The 14,403-nt window shown below is 44.2% G+C and overlaps 1 protein-coding gene across 1 annotated transcript in view; it reads right to left on the reverse strand.

The window, feature by feature from the left end:
* Positions 1 to 14,153, reverse strand: part of PRCP (prolylcarboxypeptidase) — a 33,002-nt gene extending 18,849 nt beyond the window's left edge. The window contains exon 1 of the mRNA XM_082219404.1: positions 13,910 to 14,153. Coding sequence (XP_082075530.1) covers positions 13,910 to 14,068 — 159 coding nt within the window. The 5' untranslated portion in view covers positions 14,069 to 14,153. The remainder of the gene's footprint in view (positions 1 to 13,909) is intronic.
* Between the last annotated feature and the right edge of the window lie 250 nt (positions 14,154 to 14,403).

The raw sequence follows: 14,403 nt of genomic DNA on the forward strand, positions 1-14,403 counted from the left end.
GAAAATCCCATGTCTACCTTGACCCCTTCGTGGAATATGAGGAACAAAAGGCTTCAGTTGAACTGAGATCATGTGCCAGGTGAAGAAGATGCAAGACTCATTAGCAGCTGAGTGACCTTCATGAAACTCTTTGTGCCCTGATAAGGCTTGAGAATATGTCACTTCCCAAAAATAATTAAGTAAAACTAAAACACCTTTCTTTTTCTTTTACAGGAGTCTGCCGCTGATGTCACTTACCTACATAATTTAATTTTAGTGAGATAAGGTGATGTGAGAGAAAAGAGTGAATTAGAAGACAGGAAAATTACTTTTGCTAGTTTTATGGTATAATTTTGCTGCTTTATCAGTTCCAATGCTTTGATGAAGTCATGCAGAGCTCTTGGCACACAATCCACTGCTAAAGATACCCAGATGGCAGTGGGAGGAGGGAAGTCCAATAGGAACTTCTACAAAGTCTTTTGACCCTACAGGACAATAATAAAGACTTCTATTGTCAAATAAATCCCCCAGTGATTTGTTCACAATACATGACTATTTTTAAACAACTCTTACAATATACCAACTCTTTCCATCCTAAAATTTTGATTAACCAAGGATGTTTTTCAATGAGAGTTTGATCCTGGCTTCCGTTTGCTTGGGATCACTTGTATTTTAATTACAAATGCAGCCATTCCTGCACCTGCCTGATATTTTTTTTTACTAAAGTGGAACCTTGGTTGTCGAACGCAATCCATTCCTGAAGACCGTTTGACTTCCAAAACGTTTGACAACCAAGGCACAATTGCTGATTGACATTTTAAAAAATAAATAAATGGAGAAACGTGCCTAGGAAGCCGTTCAGCTTTCGAGGCATGTTCAGAAATGGAAGCATTCACTTCTGGATTGTCAGTGTTCAGGTTCCGAATTGTTCAGCTTCCGAAGTGTTCCAACAACCGAGGTTCCACTGTATATAATTCAGTATTTCATGAAGCACATCACTTAATACTCCCAAGGTCAATTATTGCATAGTATTGCAGCACTGGCATTAAGATCTTGACTTTAAAGGCTATTATAACCTAAGCATGGGTGGCGCTGTAGGTTAAACCACAGATCCTAGGACTTGCCAATCAGAAGGTCGGCGGTTCGAATCCCCGCGACGGGGTGAGCTCCCGTTGTTCGATCCCTGCTCCTGCCCACCTAGCAGTTCGAAAGCACGTCAAAGTGCAAGTAGATAAATAGGTACCGCTCCAGCGGATACATGTGGCCAGTCATGCTGGCCACATGACCCAAAAGCTGTACGCCGGCTCCCTCGGCCAATAAAGTGAGATGAGTGCTGCAACCCCAGAGTCGTCCGCGACTGCCGTAAACATGATCAAGCCTGTCTAAGTCTATAGAGGCACTCATTTCATCCAAAGTGAGAGCCTCCTGCCAACCCTAACATGATCATCATTTTACATAGAAAAATACAGAGGTGCATTCAAAGATAAACAATAGGCCAGGAGCTTGCTAATAAATACATGCTGTTGTTCTGAACAAGAAGTCCAAGTAGATGTTCCACAGAGGAACACAATGTACACTTCCATATCATGTTCTACAAACCACAAGCTTTCACTTTATTCAGGTTACAGCTTCTTTACACAGCAGTGTCAAAAGATGCGACCTCACATCATTAATTTCTTAAGAGACAATATGTTTGCCTTCCTCTCCTCAAAATAGGTGTCTGAACTCCTACACCGCTTCCTGTGACAGCCTGGTACACACAACCAGCGTTCAAAGATCCCTTTGTTCTAGGCGCATTTTGCAACAGGGAATTTCACTAATGTGAGCTGTTTTTGAGCTCAGAAACTGCTCACGCTAATGAAATTCCCTGTCGCAAAATGTGCCTAGCACAATGGGAGTTTCAAACACCGGCTAAATTTTGCTTTTGTGCAGTTTGATTTCAACATTTGACAATGTACATTCAAAAAGTTTACTATCCTTTAATGTTGTTTTTAGTTCTGCCACCCAAAGAAGCTATTATCTAGTAGGCTAGATCTACAAGGGCAGCTCTTCTAGAGTCAGATTCATAGGGCAGTTCCAACCAAACTGAAAATGGGTGTCTTCGGGAGTTCCATCCTTGGGTGTGGTGGAAAGCCACTACTAGTCACACCTTTCCATTCTAATGAGTTTTAGGGCTCGACAACATTTAAGCAACCATGATACTCCATTGTTAAGAAGGTATTGCTTAGTCAATGTGATAGGACAGCCTTCTCTTGGAATGTCAGGTGCTAAATAAGGATAGGATAATAAGGATAGATAATCCTATATTATATAAACCAGACAGAAACAATCCAAATTCAGTATATGGATATGAAAGCTGACAGAAATAATTCCAGTAAGGAGTTCAGCTCATGTTGAATTAGGGTCAAAGTAGACATGATTAGGGCTGAAATAGACATATGCATCCCTGTATTGTCACCAATGGGTGGCAGGATTTCCTCCCCATTCCAGCTTCAGAGGGGGGCTTCCCTCGGAACTACAGTAGAGGAAAGAACAGCAAAGCTCTCCCTCCATTGCTACTCTTACCCTGTTAATTATCCTAAAATGCTACTTGCTGTTTTGACCCTTTACTTACTAAAATAACACTGCATAAGAGTGGAATGAGCCCAGGTAGAGCTAGGAGGGCACACCTTCCTCTGTAGAGGATCAAAGTTAAGATACAGTGATGAGGGAGGATCTTGTAGTTTCTTTATATGTTCCTTCTTTCTTTCTTTCATTTCTTTCTTTTCTATATTTCCTGTAGATTAGTTTGTTTCTTTTATTGTATTGTGAAAACTTCAATAAACTTTTTTTCCAAAAAAATAAAAAGAATAAAAATAAAATACCACTAGTTAACTTGCCCATAACTTCCACAAGTTATACAATAACCAACATGGGCTTGCTTCCAAGCATACATTCAGTAGGAAGTTGCAGTCAACCTTTGCTCTTTCAAGAGATGCACTTAAAGGACGTGTTTTCAAAGCACTAGCTTGTCAGTCACATTAGTGACACACTTATGTGTTGAGTGCCCAGACACATGCTTTTGCCCTACAGAGTTTACAGTCGTACCTTCGTTGAACTTAATCCATTCCGGGAGTCCGTTCGACTCCCGAAACAGTTCAAAAACCAAGGCATGACTTCCGATTGGCTGCAGGAACTTCCTGCACTCAATTGGAAGCTGCCGGGTTTGCGGCATTTGGGAGCCAAAACGTCCAAGTACCAAAGCATTAGAGAACCAAGGTACGACTATATTTCACAATCTTGATCCTTCAAAAGTTTGCTTGGCTCCCCAAAAGTTAACAGATTCTAGCCCTTGTGGCTTTTGGAAAGGTGATTATGTACCTGACTGAACCTCAACTAGAAAGCAACTTAGAGTGATTGCCCAAGACCTGTAATCTTACACAGTATAGCTTGCTTGAAGCTACAGTTGTTTTAAATGAAGGCTTGCATTCTCTGCCCTGTGAGGCACTTATACTAAGATTATGAAGGCTATGTAGTAAAACCCAGCGGTAAGAAGACAGCTCCTTTCGGACTTCCGGGTTAGCGCCTCCGGCAATGGCGGATTTCCTCTGACCGGGAGGAATCCGCTTCGTGGAAATTAGGGTCTGGACTGCGACGGCGAGGCGGAGACCCACCAAAAACCACAGGCGGGAGAAGCCTGTGGATGTGGGATTCGGCTGGCACCTTTTGTGCCTCCCCTACTCGCGGGGAAACCCGGTTTCAGGGATCCGGAGTGACGTGGGGTGAGCGGTGCGGTGCTTCAAATTGACTGCTCTTTTCACGGAGTGAAACCACATTGCTGTTGCCGGAGAGCGCTGACTTTTTCCTGTGGTCAATTGGACTTTAAACAACTACCCGTGAGTAGAATGGAGAATTGGACTATGAAACATCTTAATTTGGCACCGAAGCGGGAAGGTCTAAACAGGAAGTCCGCCTTCCGCTTTTGTAAATAGATTGAAGCAAAGACATTGCAAGCTAAAGTCTGGAAAGTCGTTTGTAAAGGACTAAATTTCCATCAGCTAAAACGACCAAACCCCCCTTGGAAGCAGGAGAAGAGGGGGGAAATCTTAGATTGTTTAAACCTGCAGGAGAGAGAGTAAAGAAAGATAAATATCCACCGTCTTGAACCTGGGAACGGGGTGTCAGAGACAGACGCTTTGGGGAAGTTCATTGACTGTAAATAAAACGTCTTTTGACGCTTTGGGGAAGTTCATTGACTGTGAATAAAACGTCTTTTGACAGATAGCTAAAAAAGAGAAACATATTGATTCCAATGTTTCCTTTTGCATTTAAAAGGAACAAAATATCTGAAAAATAAAAGTAATTTTGTTGCTGGATCTGCTTGCAAAAAGACGGATACAAACAGAAATTGTTTCCTCTAGAGGGAGCTTGTGAAACTGTTGCTGGAGTCGATCTGGGGAATTCTACAGCTGTAGAGATTAAAGATCGTGGGAACCAGACATTGTCCTTGAACAAGAATGTGCCCAGAAGAAGCCTTGCTTTTTGCAAGACAAGCGCTTCTACTGGAACAGCTACATGAGAAGATGGATTTGATGACTGTTGCAGTTAGCAATTTTGGACAAACAGTGAATACCTATATAGAAACCACTCAGGAACCAACCCAGGAATTTGCTTTGACAGGGCAAATTGTGCAGAAGACAAAGGAGGAGGTTGTTGCTGAACCTCAAGTAATAGAAATGGAGAAAGCCACGGCCTTGCAGGAACATAAGTTGTTGTTTCTGACGACTGAACCTGGAGAAAGTCAGATTTGGAGAGATGGAGTACTGTTTGGTTTGGAGATGGGAAGTTGGATAGATCCCCCTATGCAGGGATGTTTTGACTTTTGGGATCTGGTTTTGGGCTGGGGGGAGTTTGGAGTTGTGGGGGCCCTTAACCTTGGAGGGACTTTGAAACATGCCTTCAAATATTTTTTGGATTTCAGTGCTGACTATGGAGAATGGGCTGACCTGTCAAGAAGGGATAAAGATATTGTCAAGTTGGAGTCTCCCCGAGATCTACCCCTCAGTGAGAAAGGAAGGAAATTAAGAATAAGATCAGCAGAAGACAAAGTAAAGTGCAGGTATAAACATGAAGAAGACCTGAAGAAGGGACATGGAAAAGGCTTAGGAGCCTCGGATGGAAGGTCACCAGGTTGATGGACTAGATGGAAGGGATAGAAAGGACTGACAAAACCCAAGACCAGGAAGAAGAGACGATGGATGAAGATTGGAAGAAAGTTTAAAAATTCATTTAGAGAATTATTGTAAAATTAATGAGTGTTAGAAAAAATGCTGGAATGAAACTATTTGGCTTTAGTAGAAATGCTATAAGGAATTATGTATAAATAAGTTTTAAGTTTTAAGCTTTAGGGCTTTTTATGGTAAGATAAGGTTAAAATAAATTAAGGTAATTTAATGACAGAATATAGGGAAAGATGGAAAGGATTTGCTGAGATAAATAATAACTAGAATACAAAAAAGGGAGGTGTGAGGAGGTCGATGAAACAAGTTAACGAAAGATAAAGATTTGGGAATACTGGATTTGTTTTTAAATTTTTTGTTTGCTTCTGTTTTTGGTTTTGATGTATTGTGTGTTTTGTTTTTTGTTTTTTATTTCTTTTTATTGACTTGTATTGTCTAATTCCTTTTTTTGGTCTATTTTTTTTTCTTTTCCTTTTTTTCTCTGTAATTTTAAATTTTCAATAAATATCATTAAAAAAAAGAAGACAGCTCCTTTCTCCACAGGTCTATCCTAGGCAAGCCAAAATGGGACACCATGAAATGCTTGAAAGAAAAGCAATCGAAGAGGACTCACAGGGCAGTTACAAATTCACAAGTCAGCTGAGCAGATCAAGCCACAGGGGAATACCAGGGAAAATATGTTTTTGCGGGGGGGGGGGTCAACTTCCCACTAGAAATATATTATTATCTTGCATGCCAGTGATGCTGAGGATCATTAGTAGTAATGAAAATTTGGTTATAATAAAAAAAAATATGATCCTGCAATTGTCTGCTGATGCTGATGCACCAGCTTCATGGGTTCTTAACTAGGGAACATATTATCTTCAGCTGGAGGATTCTACTTGTCTACTGAGATGGGAGGGAAATGAAAAGAGGGGTAGTATGCTCTATCTCACCACTAGCAGAAGTGCAGCTGATGAGTATGCAGGAGAGGACTCTTCATTATGGCACCTGGATTTGAGGACGCCCTAACACAATTGAACTTTCTTTGATAGTGCTTCATCAACCAATAGACAAAATTATTTATCTGGGCCTTTAGCTTACATAATAAATGGTTTGCTACATAGCCACGTGTAGTTTTGGATGTTTACTGTATTGCTTTATTGATGCTGTAACCACCTTCAAAGTGCTTTGGAATGGAAAAGGAAAGATAACACCATTCTAATAAAAATAAGATATTGGACATGGAAGAATGGGGAGTTTGAACACATGTCCATCCATGCAGCTCATTGGGTAGGCCTGTGTATGTCACTTCCTCAGCTCCAAGAATATAGTTGGGGTGATCTTATGTTAACCACCAATTTTAGAGTAGGCTTCCTCAACCTTGGCCCTCCAGATGTTTTGAGACTACAATTCCCATCATCCCTGACCACTGGTCCTGCTAGCTAGGGATCATGGGAGCTGTAGGCCAAAAACATCTGGAGGGCCGAGGTTGAGGAAGCCTGGTTTGGAGGGAGAAAAGTGGGGTGCAAGTATCATAGTACAGCTGACAACTAGCAAGAACTCATGTCTGCCAAAGAGAAAGATGATGGGGAAGCTGTGACCTTCCAGATGTTTCAGACTACAACTCCCATCAGTCTCAGTCAGCATGGCTAATGGTCAAGGACCACCTACATCTGAAAAGCCACAGGTTTTCCTCCACCGGGTATAAGGGATCCTTCAATGCTAATCTTTTTGTGTGAGAATGTGTGAAGGGAGGGGTTGATGAAGTGGGGGAATGCACATATCTAAGCCCTTGTTACTGCATTAAGCACTGCAGTGAAGGAAAAAGCTGGAAATTATGAAAAGGAAACTCTTCAATTACAGACATCCTTAAAGAGTCATGTCTGCAGTCTGACCTACAGATTAAGTGCATAAAAATAAAGTTTCACTGAGAAAACACAAGCAACTACTTCCGCTATTTCCGAGGACTATTGTTCAAAGGCCTATTGTTTCACTCACAGTTTCTTTTGTCCCTCACTATGCAAACATCTGCCAAAAAGGACTCATATGAGCAATGCTGGCTAGCAACCTCTAAGAGACAATCACTTATTTTAAGAGAGAGAGAATCGGACACCTCTTTCAATTGGTGTATGATGGAGGCAATGACTCTGAAAAGTAAGAGGAGAGTTATGAAATACAATACAGAAATTTTAAAAAGTAATACTCCTGGATCTACTCCATTCACACCTAGCCATTTATGCATGCCCTAGAACAGTGTTCTTCAAGCTTGGCTAAGGTAGCAGGGGATGTTGGGAGTTGTAGTCCAATAACATCCAAGGACTCAAGGATTAAGAGCACTACCTTAGAAATTGTTGCAGCAAAACATTGCAAGGGAAAGCTGGCAACATTAATGCGGCGGCATGCTTGCCACTACTATTCTTCTTTTGAAAAATCCACAATGAAATTTCAAGGTTCTTCATGGTTCATGGGTGCAGTTTTTAAGACATTGCACTGAACAGTTGAGTCTACAGCATTCTGATGAAGGTGATCTGCGCCATCTGTTTTAACTGCCTGGGAGAATGGAAGACTGCATTTGCACCTGTGCATAATGACAGTACTTTCATGTATGAAACCAGGAAAAACACTAATTACACATCCGTCAAAACAAATTGATGGCAAGCGAAACTGTCATGTGCTCTCCTCCCTTCTGTAGGCAGTCCAAGACACCTATTAAATCAATAAGCAATTTGGCTTGCAACATCTTTCCTTCCACCCTAGAGTTATTTTTACTGAGCCACCCAGGGACAAGGCATTACTACATCTACAGAAACACAAAGATACATGCTTCTACTTGAAAGGCTTTCTTAGTTTGTTGGACTATATTACAAGAAGGGTTAGGGCAGGGGTCTGCAACCCGCGGCTCCGGAGCCGCATGTGGCTCTTTTACACCCTTGCTGCGGCTCCGGGGCGGATACTAGCAAGGGGAGCATTGTGCACCCCGACACTCCCCACTGTGGCGGGCGCTGTACTGGTTGTGACATTGCATGGGGGCGGTGCGCCCGCCCGCCCGCTACATTGTAAGGGGCATGTACGCTGGTCACTGCATTGAAAGGGGGCATGTACGCTGGTCACTGCATTGAAGGGGAGCGAAGAACACACACACACAAAAGGCAACTTGTTAATTTAACGTTCATTTCTATGAGGAGGAGTAATTCTGAGGGGTCAAACAAAGAAATAATTTTTAAAAAGTGACAAAAAAGTTATGTTTATAATAACGAGTTTTGCGGCTCCCAGGTTTTTTTTCCTTCGGAAACGGGTCCAAGTGGCTCTTTTTGTCTTAAAGGTTGCAGACCCCTGGGTTAGGGTTTTATTATGTTTTTATATGTGTTGGAAGCCACTCAGAGTAGCTGGGGCACCCAGTCAAATCAGCAGAGTACAAATAATAAAATTATTATAAGGCTAATTCCACATGATTCAAACAGTTGCCCCTTCTACTTAAAACCTGTAACTTGCCTTTAGCCTTATTAAAATAGCAAAGCTTTCTCCTAAGCAACCAGACACAAAGGAGGGCATGTTACTGGGCCTCTAGGGGAGAAAATGTTGGCCAAGTACAAGTTGTCAGGCAAGGATAATCTGCACTTCCAACTTCCTGCACTTTTGCCAACTTCCTGCACTTTTGAAGTAAGGAGCAACTGTCTCCAGACAGCAAACTGGTCTATCCCACCCACTGCTGATGAGCTGGTCACATTCTCTTAGTGCATAACAGGCAGCCACCATAATAAATTCCAGCTACTATGCAAGCCCTTCTCGGAGCTATGACGAAGAGGAACTGCACACAACTGGATTTTGGAGTTGGGAAACTACACACACCTTCAGTGCTCATTTGCAAGGCCAATATGGTTATGTCATAATACAACTCTTCTCACAGCAATCAAAGGTTCCCAATATATGCATACACCATCTGAGTGTGTCTGTTCCAAGTCTACATGTGCAGCCATTTATTTATTTGCTACAATTCTATACCACCTTTTCTTCCAAGGAGCTCAAAGTGGTGAACATGGTTCCCCCTCCTCTCCATTTCATATCCACAACAACCCTATGAGGTAGCTTAGGCTGAGAGATGGTGACTAACCCAAGGTCCAACACTCTAAGCATTATGCCACACTGGCTCTCAGCCTTAGCTTATTTATATGTGATTTACACATTAACTCTCTTCAGTCAGGTGATCATCTGGTATTCTGCCACGCAACCGCCTCCCCTGTGGCACAGCTACAATAGCTTGGGCTTTGTGCTGCTTCATTCTAAGACAAAAGTACAAGTCGTAATTCAAGCTTTGTCCTGACCCTCTGACTAGTTTGATCACTCCAATCTCAGCACCTCAGACTAGTTAATAGAACAGACTTCCATACCGACAAGAGACATACGGTATCTTAATTATCAGTCATGGGACAGGTCATTACATTGATTGTCTCAAGGCAAGCAGAATGCATTTAAATACCAAGTTTCAAGTTATGTGCTGTTCCCATGACTTCTCCAAATCACGTCCTCATTTTCCGGTGGCATGTGATTTCCATGAAGATAAACATGAATCAGATTCTGCATGATCTCCCGACATAAATTATTGAGTTTTAGCCCAGGGGAAGGGGCCAAATGTGGCCCACCGGCCCTCCTCATTCAGCTCATGAGAACATTTTTCCCAAGCTACACCCATCTGCCCAAAACCGGACACATGGGGAAGAGAAAAAAAGTGATCCCCCCCCCAAAAAAAAATGTTGAAGTGATGCACAGGGAGCTCAATCTTTCTAGGGCAGCATCTTGTCCCACTCTATAGGGAAACTTTGACAAATGAACAGGTTAAGCCACCTGTCACTCCCCCCAACTTCATTTTTTCCATGAACTTATTAGTTTTGTTTTACAAAATGCATCTGAAAGTGACTTACAAAAAATAGCATGTGCATTAAAACCACCACGGAACTAAAAGAGTACAAGCTAAAAACACATTCCTATTTCTAAAAAGGCACATCCCACCCACTGAGGGCCACAGATAATTAAATACCAAAGACCTGGCAGAAAAGAAAAGCTTTTACCGGGCACCCAAAGTTCACTTAACAGTCACAGCGAATCGCTGGGTTTTATGTTCAAAAGCACTTCACATACATTATAATCTCATCAATCTTTACAAGGCTACTATTGATGAAACTAATGAAATTTTAGTGTTTTTGGCACTGAGTTTTGAATCTCCCCCTCCTATGAATCAACTAACAGTTTACAGCACAATTCTCTGGGACTTTCTTCTAAGCAAGCATGCAACATGTTCAATTGGGCTTACTCTCAAGAGCTACAACCAGAGGATGTTGGTTAATAGGAAAAGCCCAAGAAACCTGCAAACTAATAATGACAGGATAGGTTAAAATTAGATGAACTCATAGGCAAAAAGTTTAATAAGGCACAATGGTTCTGTCTCTAAACACCAGTTGCTGGGAAAATCAAGGAGAGAGAGAGTGCTATTGTGCTTACAATATGCCTTGTGCATCAGGCTGGACACAGTGAAAACAGAGTGCCGGACCAGGTAAGCCTGTGGTGTGATCCCTCTTATGTACTTACAAAGACAACTGACTAAGTAGAAGGGAGAGACCAGAGTTTGCACAAGAGCAGAAGGGCATAAGGCTCCATTAGCAGAGGGTGGCAACTGTGTCAAGGAAAATTGGCTGGGCTAACTGAAGACACCTCCTAGCCCGGGGGTCGGCAACCTGCGGCTCCGGAGCCGCATGAGGCTCTTTAAAGCCTTTGCTGCGGCTCCGGGGCGGTGGCGAGGGGAGGAGGCGAGGGGCGGAGGCAAGGAGCGGAGGCATAGGCGCAGACTCCATGGGGCCTGAGGGGGCCCGAGCCCCCTCAAAAATTCGTTTGGGGGGGCTCTGCCACCCCAATAATCTCGGGCGCCCCTCCAGCATCAATCCCCACGCCCGCGCCACCAGCCCCCGACGGGCGCCCCCTCCCCGGCTTGCCAGCTCCGCGCGCGCTCCGCCTCGCCTGCCAGCTCGGCTCCCTCCTTCCCTCGCGCAGCTTGTTTTGAAATTCCCCTTCCAGCTCCGCCACGGCTCGCCCGCTCCCTCCGCCCTCGCCGCCTCCTCCTCCTCCAGTCCCCTCCCCTCGGCTGTCCCCGGCACAGGCTGCCTCATGTACGCGGCTGCAGGCAGCCCCCGGAATGGAGTCCCCGCGCGCGGAAGGGAGTGGCGGGCGCGCAAAAGGAGAGAAAGCCGCCACCGCGCGGAAGGGGCTGGTGGATGGATGGACCGGCGGGCGGCGGACACCTCCTGGAAGGAGGTGGCGCGCAGCGGAGCTTCCAGGAGCGGCGGCAAGTTACCTGCGCGTCGCCAAGGGCGCACCTGCCTGGCCGCCAGCTGGAGGCTGAGGGCCGCGCTATCTAGACTTTTGGCTTTTGGTCTGCAGAAAATGCACCCACACCCAACAGGGGGTGAGAAAGGCCTAAATAGCTTTTTATTATCACTATATGTATGGTTCACTGGGGCCCTGGTTAATTTTCTTTGGCATTTTGTGGCATTGATTATGCAGTCGCGGTTGCGTGGAATTCCACGTGGAGTTAGTTGCCTGAAGCCCCTTTTTAGTTGCTTGAAGCCCCTTTTTAAACTTAAGCAGGGGAAAGTTTGGTGAATTGCTGCCAAGGAGTGTGGTGGAGTCTCCTACTTTGGAGGTCTTTAAGCAGAGGCTTGACAACCATATCTCAGGAGTGATCTGATGGTGTTTCCTGCTTAGCAGGGGGTTGGACTCGATGGCCCTTGTGGTCTCTTCCACATATGTATGTGAGCAGGTCTTCTCCAACATGAACTATATTAAAAACAAACACCGATCACGCCTCACAGATGACAGCTTGTAAGCCTGTGTGAAAATGAAGGTGACGTCTTACAGCCCTGATGTGCAGACACTGAGCACTGAGGTTCAGGAGCAAAAGTCCCATTAACCTGGTTACCTGGTTTTAAATTAAATTTTTTAATTAGCTATTAATTTGTCCTTTTTTCTTGAGATTGACAGCTGACTGCACGATCCTGTATATATAGCATTAAGGCAAGAAACAATATATGCAGTGTTATATTTGTTTTAAATGTTGCAATGTTTTTGCGGCTCCCAGTTGTTGTTTTTTTCGGAAACGGGTCCAAGTGGCTCTTTTTGTCTTAAAGGTTGCAGACCCCTGTCCTAGCCAAAGAGAAACACCATAGTTAGCTGAAACCCAGTTCCTGGCTTTTGCTTTCGTGCCCTACTAGTGGGTTTCTGGAGTGCACTTGTCTAGTCACTGCTGAAAAACAGAATAACCATGAGTTCATCTAAGTTTAATGTAAGAAAGCAACAGCCTGGGGCGACAGAGTTGTGAGAAAGCACATTCTGTCATTCAAACAGGGACCAAGCACCACTGGGAGATTACACCACCCGCTTTCCTGGAAGAACATGATGCACATGGGTGAAGTCGACGTGGCTCCATTGGCCACCCAAAGATGAGCAGTTGCAAGAAGCTTGTTTCACCCCCTCCCTGCCAGAAATGAAATTAAGCACCTTCCAAACGAAACACTAGTGTCAAGAGTATGTATGCATTTTTCCTCCTCCCTTCAAATCTTTTTCCTCTTACGTACTGTATCTCTTTTTTTAGGACTGTGAACTTGAAGACACGAGCAGTCTTATTACTGATCCTTGAGAGTCACTCTGAGAGTCTTCTTAAAAAGGCAGGTACAGTGGTACCTCGGGTTAAGTACTTAATTCGTTCGGGAGGTCTGTTCTTAACCTGAAACTGTTCTTAACCTGAAGCACCACTTTAGCTAATGGAGCCTCCCACTGCCGCCGCTGCGTGATTTCTGTTCTCATCCTGAAGCAAAGTTCTTAACCCGAGGTACTATTTCTGGGTTAGCGGAGTCTGTAACCTGAAGTGTATGTAAGCCGAGGTACCACTGTACCGGTACTTTTTAAGTATGTAAGAATTCTTAACTTGACACTGGGCCCCTCCAGTCACACTCATCCTGACCTCCTTGCACAAACATTGTCGCAGAGATTAGATTATATCCCATTTTCACTTAGTCTTCCATCTTTGCTGACCATATATTCCAATTTGTTTATGGGGCAATTAGACACTACTGAGCATTCAACCCATCTCCATCCTGATTTATATGTTTTCCCATGGCTCACTCATTTGCCCCACACTTTTCAATGCCTGTCACTTTCCAAACTTATTTTTGGAATAAGTTGCACTAGGCTCTGTTGCACTAGGGAGGCAGGGACCATTGACCCACCTGAACTGCGGTTATATTGTAAATTCCTATTAATAAATTACCAATAATAAATTTAATAGTTTAATATTTAACTTAATTCATTGTTATCGGAAACTTATTAACAAATTCTTCAAACGATTGTCACTGATTTAATATCAATTCAATTATTACCAATAGCAAACCATCGATGTTATTATTAATGAATGACTATTAATAAGAAAATAATTGCTATTATTATTACTTTTAAATATATGCATGTAACCTTTTGTCCTTATTTCCTGTCACTTTCCAAATTGGGGGAAAAAAAAACATTTTATTCTTTTGAAACGTGGCTCTGTTGCACTGGGGGGGACAGGGACCCTTGCCTTGCCCCACCTGAAGCGAGAACACCTTAGCCAATGACTACTTTTAAATATATGCCTATCAGCTTTTTCCCCCTCCGCTGAGGCGAACCCCGCTTTACCTTCCCCGCCTTACCTTCTGGGTGACATAGCAGGTGCGGTAAGTACGGGAGTCATAGAGGACGCCGGGGTCGGGGCGGGACGCCGTGTGGAGAGAAGGGGGTCCGCGGACGACGCCGCCCCCTGAAACAAGGCACACAGCCTCCAACAACACAAGTATCGCCGGAAGCCTCATGACAAGACTACCTCAGCCTCAGCCGCGCGCCGCCCTTTTTATAGCTGTGCATCGTGAGGGCGGGGCCGGGGGAACGGAGGGAGCAGGGCGCGAGGCGGCTCCTGGCTCCGCCCATTGCCGGGAGGGAAACCAAAACCAAATCCGTTGGGCGGTGAGGTGAGGGGAGGAGGAGGAGGAGGAGGAGCGGCGGGAGGTCCCAGCTCGCGCTAAACCCCGCCCTCCTCCAAGGCGATTGGCTGGCGGAGGGTCCCCCCCTCATTAAAGAGCGGGAGGTCGGCTGCCGAGGCTTCCCGCGATTGGCTAGCTTGTCAAGACCTGCTGTGGATGCGGGCGCG

The sequence above is a fragment of the Podarcis vaucheri genome (genome assembly GCF_965113315.1).
Source record: "Podarcis vaucheri genome assembly, chromosome: 4".
Classification (NCBI taxonomy): Eukaryota; Metazoa; Chordata; class Lepidosauria; order Squamata; family Lacertidae; genus Podarcis; species Podarcis vaucheri.